General features: G+C 37.1%; 4 protein-coding genes and 1 long non-coding RNA gene across 7 annotated transcripts; 2 read left to right on the top strand and 3 right to left on the bottom strand.

Annotated features, from left to right (window-relative positions):
• Positions 1–1,377: 1,377 nt before the first annotated feature.
• On the top strand, positions 1,378–4,163 carry qkr58E-3 (quaking related 58E-3). 2 transcript variants are annotated; one of them, XM_020942221.2, is made up of 6 exons: positions 1,378–1,793; positions 1,859–1,980; positions 2,045–2,409; positions 2,675–2,764; positions 2,911–2,996; positions 3,326–4,163. In XM_020942221.2, the coding sequence occupies exons 1-6, from the start codon at positions 1,640–1,642 to the stop codon at positions 3,460–3,462; spliced, it is 954 nt and encodes a 317-aa protein (XP_020797880.1). In that variant the 5' UTR covers positions 1,378–1,639; the 3' UTR covers positions 3,463–4,163. The 2 variants fall into 2 exon arrangements, with proteins under 2 accessions (XP_020797880.1, XP_020797888.1); XM_020942229.2 differs by having other exon boundaries at positions 1,525–1,793; positions 3,051–4,163.
• A 295-nt stretch (positions 4,164–4,458) lies between these two features.
• LOC110178520 (protamine-like) lies at positions 4,459–5,478 on the bottom strand. Of its 2 annotated transcripts, none has more exons than XM_020945679.2 (4): positions 5,271–5,478; positions 4,855–5,076; positions 4,691–4,786; positions 4,459–4,601 (listed from the first exon to the last, which is right to left on the bottom strand). In XM_020945679.2, exons 1-3 carry the CDS (start codon positions 5,280–5,282, stop codon positions 4,706–4,708), a joined length of 315 nt encoding a protein of 104 aa, XP_020801338.1. In that variant the 5' UTR covers positions 5,283–5,478; the 3' UTR covers positions 4,459–4,601; positions 4,691–4,705. The 2 variants fall into 2 exon arrangements, with proteins under 2 accessions (XP_020801338.1, XP_020801346.1); XM_020945687.2 differs by having other exon boundaries at positions 4,459–4,619; positions 5,271–5,436.
• Positions 5,479–5,490: 12 nt separating this feature from the next.
• Positions 5,491–6,101, bottom strand: VepD (Ventrally-expressed protein D). Its single transcript, XM_020943493.2, has 2 exons — positions 5,922–6,101; positions 5,491–5,843 (listed from the first exon to the last, which is right to left on the bottom strand). The coding sequence occupies exon 2, from the start codon at positions 5,841–5,843 to the stop codon at positions 5,595–5,597; it is 249 nt and encodes an 82-aa protein (XP_020799152.1). The 5' UTR covers positions 5,922–6,101; the 3' UTR covers positions 5,491–5,594.
• Positions 6,102–6,247: 146 nt separating this feature from the next.
• Positions 6,248–11,251, bottom strand: LOC110176972 (uncharacterized). Its single transcript, XM_020943482.2, has 3 exons — positions 10,912–11,251; positions 7,266–7,541; positions 6,248–7,197 (listed from the first exon to the last, which is right to left on the bottom strand). The coding sequence occupies exons 1-3, from the start codon at positions 10,964–10,966 to the stop codon at positions 6,839–6,841; spliced, it is 690 nt and encodes a 229-aa protein (XP_020799141.1). The 5' UTR covers positions 10,967–11,251; the 3' UTR covers positions 6,248–6,838.
• A 536-nt stretch (positions 11,252–11,787) lies between these two features.
• LOC147644391 (uncharacterized) lies at positions 11,788–12,951 on the top strand. The gene is made up of 2 exons (XR_015270677.1): positions 11,788–12,450; positions 12,512–12,951. It is a non-coding gene; the product is annotated as an uncharacterized LOC147644391 (long non-coding RNA).
• Positions 12,952–13,971: the final 1,020 nt, after the last annotated feature.

Genomic DNA, 13,971 nt, shown 5'->3' with positions numbered 1-13,971 from the left:
AGCTTAGTGATTTTTTTTTTTAATAAAAAAAAAATAATAAAGCAATGGGAATTTTTATTAACCAAACAACGTAAACTAACTTAGCCACGTAAACATTTAACTTTTCTAAACTAAAGATGTGAATTAATTGTATATATATTTAACTAATGGTAAAATAAACTATGGGTATATGGTATAAGGTATTAATTTAATGATTTTTTAAATCAAGTTTGGCTAACCGATAGTTTCTGCGCAATGCAGAAAGCAACATATAAGACAAGTAGGAATGATTCCAAATAATCGTAGGCTTTTTTATTTATTGAAACTTGGTAAAAACTATGTTAAATTGCATTATATACAAAAAAAGAAAAACAGAAAATATTAGTGTAATGTATAACATTTTATATTTACTTAATTATTTGGCTTTTACGTTTGGTATACCGATATATAAAATATATATATATAAATTAAAATATGAGATGCATGGAAATTTTTGCTTAAACCAACAGACATTTTTTTGTTCCTCTAAAAAAAATTAAGGAATAATTAAAATTGTATCCAAATTTTAATAACTAAATATCGTATGTGTGTGGTTTTCCATCCCTGAAACAGAATACATTTGCCAACTTAACTGTAAATATTGGCTCCATTATATTTTCCATTGTGATGTGCAACCGAAAACCGGGAAAAATATCGGTACTAACGTTTTAGTGATGGCAGTTTGTCGATAGGCACTTGATATCATATATATTTATATTTGTGATAGTTTTTGCGTATAAACTATGGGCAATGAGAATTTAGCTTAGCCATTTTTTTATTTGCACAAAACAAAATAAAGAAATAGGATTTTTTTACTGATGACAAGCTGACATATTTTTATCAAAAATTAACCAAGTAGAGATTTACATTTTTTAAAGTCAAGATTTGAATTATATTAAAATATGTTCAATAAATTGTAAAATATAGTATGTGTATATGACATATAGTAATAATTCTATGATTATTTGAAATCAAGTTTATCTTACCGATAGTTTCCGCGCAATGCAAAATGCAATATATAAGGCAAGTAGGAATTGTTTCTAATAATCGTACGATTTTTTATTTAATTAAATTTAACCTTTTTTGTTAGTAAGGACTATGTTAAATTTCAGAATAAACATAAAAATAACAGAAAATAATTTTTTAATGTATAACATAATATGATTACTTGATTATTTAGCTTTTACTTTCGGTATACCGATAGTTTTTTCGAAAAAAAAAACATTTGAGATAAAAGGCAATTTTTGCTAAAACCAAAATATATTTTCCTATATTAAAACCTATATTATAATAAGTTAAAGTGTGTCCAAATATTTATAATCAAATATCGTATGCGTGTATTTTTACAGCCCTGGAGTTAAATACGTTTGGAAACTGTTAATTTGTGCACTTTTATATTTTCCAAATTTTGTGAGATTTACTTAAAATATTTTTCTTTGTAGTAAGAACTTAAAGAACTTTTTGAAATTGTTTCGAAATGAAAATAAATCCAACTATAGTTGGCGTGTAGTTTTCCATCCCTAGAAGTGAATGTGTACGGTAGCCCTACTGTCAACTTGGTCACTACTATACATACAATTTTCAGTCTTTCGTGAGATTAAAGAAAAAATACGCTATTAAAATGGAAGAAACTCCCGAGTTTACAGAAAAACCAATTGTTCATGAGCATCAGCCGCGTCTTAACGAGGTGGCCCAGAAGTTCTTGGCGGATCTGGACGAGGAGCGCCAGCGTCTGTCCGCCGAATTCCCGTTATGCGCGTTGCTAATCGATGAAGGTAAATTTTCATGCGAGGAATCTAATAAGAATGTGAGTAAAATGATATTCTTCGTTTTGCTGCAGCTGTGGACCGTGTTTACTGCACTGGCCGCATTCCGGGCAAAGAATTCTATGCCGACGTCTACAAGCAGAAGCCCATGAAGATAACCCAGAAGGTCTTTGTGCCTGTCAAGCAGTATCCGAAGGTAATTTCATACGGCGTATCCGAGGTACCCTTAAATTTACATTAGTTTCGATATGTTGCGGCAGTTCAACTTCACTGGCAAGATTCTGGGACCTAAGGGAAACTCCCTGCGTCGCCTGCAGGATGAGACCCAGTGCAAAATCGCCATCAAGGGGCGCACCTCGATCCGTGATCGAGCCAAGGAGGAACAGTTGCGCAACTGTGGCGACCCGCGGTATGCCCATTTGCAGAAGGACCTCTTCCTGGAGGTCAGCACTGTGGCCACCCCGGCCGAGTGCTATGCTCGCATTGCCTATGCTCTTGCCGAGATCCGTAAGTATCTAATTCCAGACAAGAACGATGAGGTGTCGCACGAGCAGCTGCGCGAGTTGATGGAAATGGATCCTGAGTCGGCCAAGAACATTCATGGACCCAACCTAGAGGCTTATAGGTAAGAACGAGTCGCGCTAGCCCTCTGTAAAACCATTTTCCAGCCTTGATTTTCTGGAATCATAAAGTTTTGTTGCTTATAACACTTGTTAGTTGATTTTATTATGGTTTATCATTCGATAAACTTTGATATTTGAGTTACTAGTCCTTAATAACCATCATTATTGAATTTAAAAATAAAATTATCTATTTTATGGTATACAGCGGATTAAGTAAAGAGGTAATATAGACATAACTATTCTAATGTATATAATTTATATTTACAGATCCGTATTTGATAAAAAGTTTGGTGGCAGTAGCAACGGAGCCCCCAAGTTCATCAATTTGATTAAGAGAGCTGCGGAAAATCCGCCTGAGTAAGTTACTTGTAAAGTATAATTTTGTATAATTTACTGGCACCCACCGGGATAAAATGACCAAAGAGTTGACGCGTCTGAAAAGAGTCTTAACCCTTATAGCCAACTTTCCTTTACATATTCACTGAAATCGTTGTTGTTTATAGAGTTGACGAGGCGGAGGAGGTGGCCTACGAATACGAGCACCGTATGGCCGCCAAGCGCGCACCCACTGGCTATGAGTACAGCAAACGTAAGTCACCCCCATTATGATTTTATACTCCTTTTATATATGTTTCAACCTTAGAACTTGGGGATCTATTGAATAAGATCTCCACTTTCCACTTCCATTGCATTCACTCCATTAATTTAAGGGGGTGCACGTTAAGTGGGTTTCTTTGGGATAGATTGTAGCAACACAAAACCAATGAATGAACGAGAAATGCTTCTCAATGCAAATAATATAATATACTAGAACGATTAATTTTAATATAAATAAAAATATCTTTATTCTAATGATCGATAAACTTTTTTAAAACACGCTTATAACTAACTAAAAATAATAATGAACAAATTTTATAGCACGTCCATCAATAATATCAACAAACGCAGCGGCATATAAACGACCATATCCGACTGACATGAAACGTATGCGCGAACCGCCCATCAAGTCCTATAAGCCCAATCCGTATTCCATTCTCAAAAAATATAAACAATAATACCGTGCTGCACCGACCGCGGCTCCGGTTGATTTCACCGCACACAGCTATAAATGATAACTAAGGACGATGTTTATGATTATAAAAGAAGCCCTGCTGAGAACAATATGAACACACATAATAAATCGATAAAAGACTCTTGGCCAGTCAAGAAGAAACGTTAAAAAGAAGCGTTAATTTTAAAATAATTCTATGAATGAATAATGTAAGAATGCGTTCACACGCCATAAAATCGAAAGAAGATAACATTAATCCTTAATTTATAATTTTCATAAACAAATCTAAACTGTTGGCGTCAACGCCATCAGATCATAAGTCCAATATATTCTACAAATACTGATTGATTGATTATATGAGTTCTCAATTATCCACGATTCTTGATGAAATAAAAGAATTAAATAATCACTGTCGAAGCAGAACCAATTATAATCGGTTCAATTGAATAAACCCATCCAGCCCATACTTAATTTACTCATGTCACTAGCAGTAGAAGCAAGATATCTTTGTGAATAAATAAATACCGGTATGGAATTATCAAATTGTTCAATTCAAACTGAATAACTCCCAGATCAAGAGTCCATTTTTGGATATGAAAAACATTAATGCGTTTTAAAACTATGTTAATAAACCATTATGAATTTATAAACAAGAAATAAAGAAAATACAATAAATTATTAAAGCTACGGCTATTTTAAATTATATATATATATTTTTTTTTACTCAATTTTTATTTACTAGAACTAACAGGTGGGTAAGTAATGTTTTTTTTTGTTTAATATTACTAACAATGATTTGTTAATAAATGTGAAAAAAAAAATACTTCTATTCTGTTTTTTCCTATGGATTATAGTGGATCTTTAGTTGCATTTGTAGCGATTGGGAAGCATATCGCGATCTAACGTTGTACTTTTTCTAGCATGGATGTGGCTAGATCAAATAGCCTGCTGATTGATCCAACTTAATCTACCACCTACCCTCCATAAATAAAGACATGAATTCCCAAAACTAAAGTGCTTTATCAAAATACACTAGATAAACGTGACAATTTTTATGAAATCCAAACAGTATCCCAGGAAGTCGATGCTTGTAAAAGAGCGGCTTGATTTGATTCCAGGGCTTTTGTCAGCATCTTGTAGAGCCTGTAAAGGAAAAGTTTACTTTCATTCAAAAAAAAAAAAATATTTAGCGAGTAGTCACTGTAACTATATCTTGAAAATCAAATATTTACCATTGTGCTCTAACATTATTTTCGACATTTCTTAGCTTTCGGCTTGCGGCAACCTGAGCGTGCCTTGCGTTTAGGTTTATTGGAAACTTGGCAAGCCTGTGCAGAAATGGGAAAAAATATTAGTTGAAAAAAAACAAATCTTTCTTGGGAAAGCGAGAACTTACCTGGCGGCGGTATTTATCTTTAGTTTTTTCCGGAAGGCAATTCCAGGCCTTGGCTGCCTTCGAGACCAGCTCTCTCGGCATAAGGCCACAGTTCTTTCTGCGGAATGAACGTATGAAATTCAAATACCCATTGTTTGTAATCGGTCCTGGCTTGCTGCATTTCACTCTGCCGCAAGCTGGCTTCTTTTTTGGCTTTCGGCAGGCCATATCCTGGTTTATAATCTGTTTATCGGTGTTAAAAATCTATTAATGGAAGCGCTTACAACTTTTGTTTTCGAAAAAAGCTAAGGAAAAGCACTGATCAAATGCGAAAAGGTAAGCAAACTGTTTTATTTTATAAATTTTAAATGATCAGGTTTCTCTTTAGCTTCTCTTTTTATTTCGAACCGAAAGCATTCTTTTGTGGTGACACTTACCACATTCTCCATATTTTTAGAAACAAAATTTCGCACTTTAAAATTTGTTTGTTACAAAAAGTTTTCTAGAAAATATTGTAAAATATTTACGAGAGATTTTTGAATGTGAACTGTTTTTGAGAGAAGCTGAATTTCAAATGATATTCTGCCAGGTTGAACCTTAGTTGACAACGAGAACAGAAATCCATAGCTTACTTGGCAAGGAATTATGATGCTTATATTTGTTTCTTTTAAGTTGTGTTAATTGAAAAGACAATAAAAGTGTAATAATTGCAATGTATATTTAATTAGTTAAACTTATTATTAATAAGCGTATTGAGATCTTTAACAATGATATTGTATGGTTCCTCCCGTGAAGCTAGCAATCCAAATTTGTCTCTTCAAATCATTTTGACGGGATTTTGTGGTGTCTTCTTGCTGTTCAAGGCGCTGAAGTATTCTTTGGTAGACCTCCAAGGCTGTCTGGGCTTTGCCACAGCTGCTCTGGCCACAGGACGAGTCTGCTGAGGAGAACTGGGGTTCCCCAGCGTATGAATCTTCGATTAAAGCGGGACCCTCACTTTGCGGTATCATCTAAGGAAGGAGAGAAAGTAATATTAAACATATTATTATAATATTCCTGATCAGAAATATATATTAATTCCAGCTCACCTTGGCTATGCTGGCACTGATTTCTTCCGCTGACTAGATGTGTGTGTCCTGATCGCTGTTTAGCCGACGACTGAGGGAAGTTCTCGCACGGGGCTTGTGCCACCGCCACCACCATTCCACCACCCTTAGGAGCCACCATATGGCTGGCAGGCCCTGCACATATTGCGGAATTCCTCCTTCTCCGCCTCCACCTCCGCCTGCGACGCTGCAGCTGCAGGATACAAAAGGACACAGCGCTCTGTTGTCCCTCTCGCGCGTGTGTTTTTCCCCATGCGCCATGGAATCCTGGCCTCTGCCCCGACGCCTGCATATAGGGGTGGATTTCATTGAATGGTTTCTCAGCTGGGTCTATAGCAGCTCTAGTTTATTTCTGTTTCAGTTTTACATCCGACAAAATTACATACACTGCTCAAATCCGTTCATATATATTATATGTATATATGGTAAGTGTATCCCTCACAATGATTCTTTAAGCCACTTGTTATCGCATTTTGTTCCGCTAAGTTAAAATCAATTAATTACTAATCTGTGTCGATTCATTAAGCGCACGACTAAAGCAATCACACTAGGCTAATTCGTATAGCGTTACTAAATTCAAAGTACAAGTTACTCTTCAAACGGAGTCTATAAACATGGCTATCGAGTTTGGAAGTAGAGGAAGCAGGGTTTGGAAGTAGAATTCAAATAATCTCTATAGCTCTAGGAAGTTTGCTTCCCCTGCAAAGATCGCGGGTTTCCTAAATATATAATATATATATATTACATTAACAAAGCAACACCTAACTTAATACGCCAAAAGCCATCATCATCTCCTTTCCATGGTTGCATCCCTCGTCAAGCTCATCTGTTGCAGTGCGCATCCCCAAACGTAATGCCGGTGGTGCTGGTTTTTAGAGGCCTCTTGAACTTGGCCCGCTTCAGAAAAGGGTGGAGGATACTGACAGTTGGAGCGGAGCCAAGATCAGGGCCAGTAGCCAGAGGCCAATGTCCCTGCCTATGGGAGCCAAATCGTTGGCGGATGAGGGTGACACCGTCGCTGCCGGCACTGTAGATGGAGCCGGGGTGCTTGGCTCTGGACCAAAACGGATGGTCACCTTGTGCCGTATATCCGACGAGGCATTGGCACTGCACGAAAATTGCTGATCCGTGCCATTGGAGCCGTTCAGGGGCACGGTCAGGGTGAACTGGTTGTCCAGGCCATATATATTATTCACTATGGTCTTTCCGGTGGTGACGACAACATCGTCCTTGTACCAGAGTATGACATGGTGGGCGGCTTTCGAAAAAGGTAAAAAGAGTAAAGTTAAGTTTTTATAAGATAAGATTTTTATGTTTAGAACTTACCATCGTAATTCTTTACAGGACATTCCAACTTCACACTTGTGGCATTGGCAGTCACATAGATGGTCACCTCCTTCTGTTCAAAGTAAGGATCTGGTATTTTGGGACCGGCCGTGGATTTGGCTAGATTTCCCGGTGCTCGCTGCGTATCATCATCTTCGTATTCACTGTAATCCGGGCTAGCCTCACCAGCTGCTTGGGCAGTGACTCCTCCTCCGCTCCCGCCTCCAGTGTTTGATGAAGATTTGGCTGGGAGTGCCTCCGGCAAGGTCAGCACACCTGGAATAAATTGTAATTAGCCAACGGATACACAAAAACCCACACGAATACACAATGTATTATGCATTGAAAAGCACTCCAGAAGGTGCCATCGCCTTCCCAGATTTCCGTGTCTGGCGATAGTTTCGAAGCCTAAGCCCCAAAGGCCCCCCAAAAGGAGAAGGCAGCATAAAACCATTAACGAGAGAATATGGAATAACAGGGGCCAGGCCAAGCCCCTATTTCATTTTCCCAGGGAGCGTGTCAACGCCCATTCTGGAGTGATATGATGGGTACAACTCCGGTTGGAGGTCAGGTCACGGAATGGCATTCTTTTCGGGAATACTATTCAGCATATGCAGGCAGGGGTTGGATGGGGGGTTTATATCTAGGTATGTATGTATCTGGATTTGAATTTGGTTTTGTATTTGGCCCAAGGATGTTGTACATTCGGTTGCGTCATTTGCACGTTTAGCGCATTGCTTAATGGCTGCGAAAATTGCCAATTTGCCATATATAATTCGTATGTTTATGGGTGTCGTACTTCTTGCTGTGGGTGTGTGTGTGTATATATATTTGTGCTTGGGCCAAAGTTATTAGTTTTGTTTGCACTCTCGTTAGGAAAAATGAGGAGACATTGGCAGACATGTCGGGACACCTTTCTTAGCCTTGGCGTAGTTACTCGTCGTCGCCGTCGATGTCTTGTGTTTGCCCAGAAAGCGAAATTCGGGTCAGGCGGAAAGTGGAGGGATGATTTAATCTTCTTGACTCATAAAACTCTTATAGATCAAGTTCAGTTTATTAACGGTGGCTCTGTAGGGTGTCCAGCCCGAAAGTATGCCACAGAACTTAAGATTGCACTAATGAGGGATAAATATTTGAAGTTAAAAAATAAAGTAAATCATTTAAATGATTAAATATTATTGCTTATTAATAAAGGTTAGATCCTGGAAAAAGTGGCAGCTTATGATAGGATTTTAATTAGCCTTTATTTGGTTTATTTATTAAAAATATTACTTCCTGCAGCTCCTATTTTGTATTTATTTATTTTTGTACGTAAAATAAAAGCTTTATTGTTAATAGTGTTGATATATCATAAAACCAATATAGAGGGCTTTAGAGGGGTTTATTTGGTTTATTTATTAAAAATACTATTTCCTGTAGCTTCTATTTTGTATTTATTTATTTTTGTACGTAAAATAAAAGCTTTATTGTTAATAGTGTTGATATATCATAAAACCTATATAGACACATATTTAAGAAAATCAAAAATCCTATTTTTATATTTAAATGGTGATTTAAAAGCTTGCAAAGACTGGTATAAATTCCATCCTAAGGTATTGTTCTCTATTTTAGATTCAAGTTCAATGTGTATATGTTTATAGAAAGTTAAAGCCCAACCATTTAAGGGTCATTTGTCAACTCATATGCCCAACCCCATTACTGTCACCATCAACATCATCATGAAATCCCACGCTTCCATTGTCCTCTCAGTATTATAATTAATATCGATAAGCCGCTGAAATAACCCTGGAACGCACGCATGATGCGGCAATTACCTCGCCATAGTCTCCTCCATTTGGACGGTTCCAGCTACAACAGCTCCCCAGGCCCGCTCCCAGTTGCTTAATTATTCAAGAGCCACTTTAATCAAGTTGATATTTTTAACAATGTGATCATCCCAACCCCATTCACTGCCCCTTCCATCCTTTTTTTCATTTACTGTTCCTCTAATTTCTCTATTTGTAAGCAATGAACAATGCCAGTCCACTCAGAAAAATTAATAAGAATATTCGACCTTTCAATTTAATACCTTTTTAATGTTTTAAAGTATCAGTATTATTGTTGCAGTATTTAAATTCTATTTAAATAGAATTCAAAGAGTAAAACTATTTATAAATTCATTACTTTTCCCTTTAATTTTAATCTTTGCATCTATGTCTTTATTCTTATTAAATAACCTTTATTATACTGCACCGATCAGCTACTTAAATACCTGAAAACCTAAATAAACCATTATTATTTTCCAGATAAAAGATTAAACTAATGATAATGAGCTTTCCCAGTATTTTCTGTCAGTGCATACTCATGGTTTAGGGAAGACAAGCCCTGCTTACAAGTGGTTACCAAATTGTCGTCAATTCCATGAATGACACACGTTCTTCCAGACACCACTTCCCTCCCATCTTCCAGCCCACGCGCTCTGCCCATTTCCATCTCCACCACCCCCTCCTCCTCCCGCTAATAACACCCCGGGCAGCGTTTAAGGAAAACTTCGCCATAAAACTGGCGACCCTTTGAAGCACTTTTTCTTTGATAGTTTTGGGTGGCAGACAAGTGCTTTATGGAGTTTGGAGCCGGTTCCAATGATGGGAAGGGAATGGCGAAAATGCAACCTCTGGTGAATACTTAACCATTGATTGATTTCAGTGATGAATCAATGCGGGTACTTGATTTATTAAATATGTTTTAAGTGCGAAATTTAAATTTTTATGATATATATTATATTTTTCTAACCTTTTCTTTTATGTATATTTCTTTCTTCAGCTCCCTCTTCGGTTAACAATCCTGCCTAGTTAATTTTTGCAATATTTATTTGTGAATAATATTTGTAATAAAATTTACTGCAATCTATTTAATTAAACCTACTTCCTTGGGGGATATTTCTTATTCCAAAGAGTCGTAAAAAATGGCATTAGATGACTAACTTTTGGAATAACTCTTAGATATGCAAATTTAATTTGGAATTTCAAGCTTTTTTTACGATATTCATGAATCAGTTAATTTGATGACGATGATAATTGAGGATTCTTATTAATTCATTCAGAATTGCCACAATGATTCAATGTTAATAATTTATTTGTACAAGCTACTTTTTGCAAATGTGCCAAAGTTGTGGATTAATAAAGTGATGAGGCAATCCGATATATTTGATACTTTAATGGTTTAACATAAGCTGCCATTATTGGGTCAGCGGAAAAGCGGAAAAGCCAAGGAGAGCGGGGAGGAGGGGCAAGTGCAATGTAATCCAACCATCGATTGCCTGAGCGCCTGCAACAACTCGTATATGTTCGTAGGACACGAACACAAGTGCACTACACTAGGTTTTCGCCCAGGATTATAATCTCCAGATTATGCAAATTAGCTGCCATGAGTGTGTAATATAGGAGGCAGCAAACAAACAAGATATTTACAAGTATTTCATTGTGGCGCATCTTGAGCCCCTCATCAAGAGGTGCCCTTTTTTTTAGAGAGCCCGCATATGTTCCCGTAACAAAAATCCACAGCATATAAAGATTACGAATTGAATGTAAATTAATTTGTAGCTTGAAACGTTTTTTTATGGAACTCTCTGAGCGGCAAAAGATGTGAGATGCAGTCGATTTTTTACCTGGAAACTGGACAGATCCGCCGGCGATAAGGAGCAGCAGCCAGAGATGCCTCATTTTTGTCGCTTATTTATGATTGAGAAGTCTGTATGCAAATCCCCTGCCTGAAATCCTTTTCGCTTTCCTGTTTTCGCCTTCGCTTATGGGCCAACTTTGAGGATAAACGGCTGCCGAGACACTGAACTTTGTTTTTGTCGCTAAGGTTTTTCGTGAGTTGTTTTTTTCTGGTTTGTTTCTTTTTGCGGGCTTTGCGTGGGCTGTGTCGTTTTCAATTCTGTTGTTCGTCGAGGACTGTCGGTGGGAAATAAGAACGGCGATTGCCAACGCCGACGGAGGATATCCAGGCACAGTGGAACGGGATTTCGACGAACAGGAGCATTATAAAGTGTTAAAAGTGGAAGGAGAATATAGTTTAGGTTTAAAATAATAGGTGTAAGGCTTGAAATTCGCTTTTAATTAAAGAAAGTGTTCCCTAAACTTATTTAAATATATTTCATCTGTAAAATTTCTTCTTTACTAAGCTTGCAGGATTTGCAATTTGCAAAAATATAGCATACTTTCCGCCAAATTGGGTAGTGAGAGAGAAATTGAAGACTTTGTAAAAAATACCTAATAATAATCTATTTTAAATAGTTTAAAAATGTGTTGCATATAAAAATAAATCATATTTTATTTTCAATCTAAATTTGTATGTGATATTTCTAGTAACCCAGAACAAAGATGTTTTTATTTCCGGTGTATTCGGGCTAAAAAACAAATATAACAATAGCTCTTATATATAAAAATATATCGTGAAGATTTGGAATCTTTAAGTTTTGCTGTTCCAGCAGTTCCACTGTATTTTGCTTGCGCATGGGAATCCGGCATGGGGAATGGAAAGATGTGGATAGAAGCAGAGAGAGCCAACATAATAACCGAATAACCAAAGGCGGCGAAGGAGAGCAGATGACTCATAGAGCACAGTCGCAGGAGTGGTGCCCAATTGGAAATCCAGAAATGTGTCGGAATCGTACCGTGAAGGAAACTTAATTTTCCATTTAGCATGCAAAACACGAGGTGCAAGAGCGAGACAGCGCCTAGGTCAATTCCACTTTCCAGCATTCCCTTGCAGTTGGTGCAATCTGCAGCCAGCCCTCCTCATCCTGCTCCTCCCCCTGCTCCCGTCACTCCCCCACTGGGCTTGGCCGCGTTGCCAACTGCAGCCAGCGCTCTCTTAGACGCCAGTGGAAATGGAAGCTCTCTCTCTTAAAGCAGCCGTTGCATTCTGAGTCTGCGCGCCTCTTGGAACATTTCAATTTTCTCGCGGGATTCTAACACAAATTCAAACATTTTCATGCTGTCAGCATCTTCTTTCTCTATGCTTCCATTCTGCTGGCTTTTAACTTTGTTGTCGCCCTTGTTGTTTGATTAATTTGTTTTCAAAAGAATGGAATTCTTGGAAATTCTACGAATGCACCGCGGTCGCCATCAGAAATCTTGCTGTGTGCATTCCCGTGTGTGTGCTTGTGTTCCAGTGCGAGTGTGTGCTAGTCTTGGTGTGGGTAAATATAAATATTTGATTAATATCCACGCCTATTCAATCCCATTGCTCTCTGGAAATAGAGGCCCCTTGGAATTGTTCTAAATTTGCGGATGTTTACAAGCTTGGCACCCAACAGAAGACAACACAAACATCTTACCAAAGACACTGGAAAAAATGAAGCATCATTGGAAAGGTGGAAGGTAGAATGAGAGGAATAAGCTCTTTTGGGATTATAAATATAAATAAATATAATAAATATAATAGATATAAAGAAATATAATTTAATATTTCAGAGTGTCAACGAAATCGGTTCATTTGGAGCTGAAAAGTATGCTACACAATTATACACGCTTTGAAAAGGTGAATTGCATTGAGTTTAAAATATTTTATTAATACGTTTGGACTCATTTTAAAATGATTTGAACTCATTTTTTAATATTTAAACATGTTAACGTGTTACATTCTTGCAATTTTATACAAAATCTTGTTACCCTTAATTAATATAAAATCAAAAAACTAATCCCTTAACTCGCTTTTTTCATAGCTTATCCTTACAGATAATTTCCCTCAGTGCAACGCACACACACAAGCCTGAAAGAGATCTATCTGTGCAATGCATAATGCCCAGGCACTTTGTTTCATGCTCGTAGATTAATTTTAATTGTTTGTTTGTTTGTACAGTGCAAATGTTGCATGTAGATACATTTAATGCGGACGCTGTCGCACTCATAAATTGTTACTGCATCTGTTGCGCCAAGTATCTGTATCTCGTAGCGCGTATCTGAGGCGATGTAGGCGTCATCAGACACTGACAAATAAACAAAAGTCGCCGTCGGAGGAACTCTGCATCACTCCGCCATACTCCATTGGATGTTCCCTTAACCCCCTTTGGATGCCGCAAGGAAATCACGGCAGCGGCTTTGGCTTCCCATGCAGGCCTGAGAAAAAGCCGCAATTGCATCAAGCAAATTGTCTCCCGGGGATGCAAATAAATTTCCGCGAATCTTTTGCTGCAACTGCAAGTAGTGTTCTTCAAGAAAAAGAATATTGAAAGGGGAGGAAAAAGGGGTTCAAAGTGGAGAATCCATGGACATGTGCTGTTAAGCAATTGCAGGAATTTAGCGCAAGCATGTGGAATAATTAAATTGCATTTCGTTACTTAATTGTGTATTAATTGGGGCTTTCGTAAAAGCAGTTCAGCCAATTATTAGTATTATTTTTCAATTTGAAAGAGTTAAGTAAAATCTTGTGTTTGTAGATGGGCAATTTGGAAAATTGCACATATATTAACTATATAAATATTTATATAGGAACTCATAAATAATAAATAACATATAAATGGTGCCTGAGAAACAAAGTTATAAAACCATTTTAAATTATACATTTTGTATCAATATTTTAATATAATTATTTACTATACTTGTACTGTATAAAATTAGTAATCATTTTTGATTTTATAAAACCATTCTAAACAAATAAGTGCTTTCAGCAACGACTTGAGATTCTGGAGATTGTGAATTGTCAATAAATCTTTAAAACT

This window comes from Drosophila serrata, unplaced genomic scaffold, assembly GCF_035046125.1.
Source record: "Drosophila serrata isolate PLE 108 unplaced genomic scaffold, ASM3504612v1 contig_184, whole genome shotgun sequence".
Classification (NCBI taxonomy): Eukaryota; Metazoa; Arthropoda; class Insecta; order Diptera; family Drosophilidae; genus Drosophila; species Drosophila serrata.
Note: the sequence above shows the minus strand (reverse complement) of the source record. Positions and strands in the feature narration are given on the sequence as shown.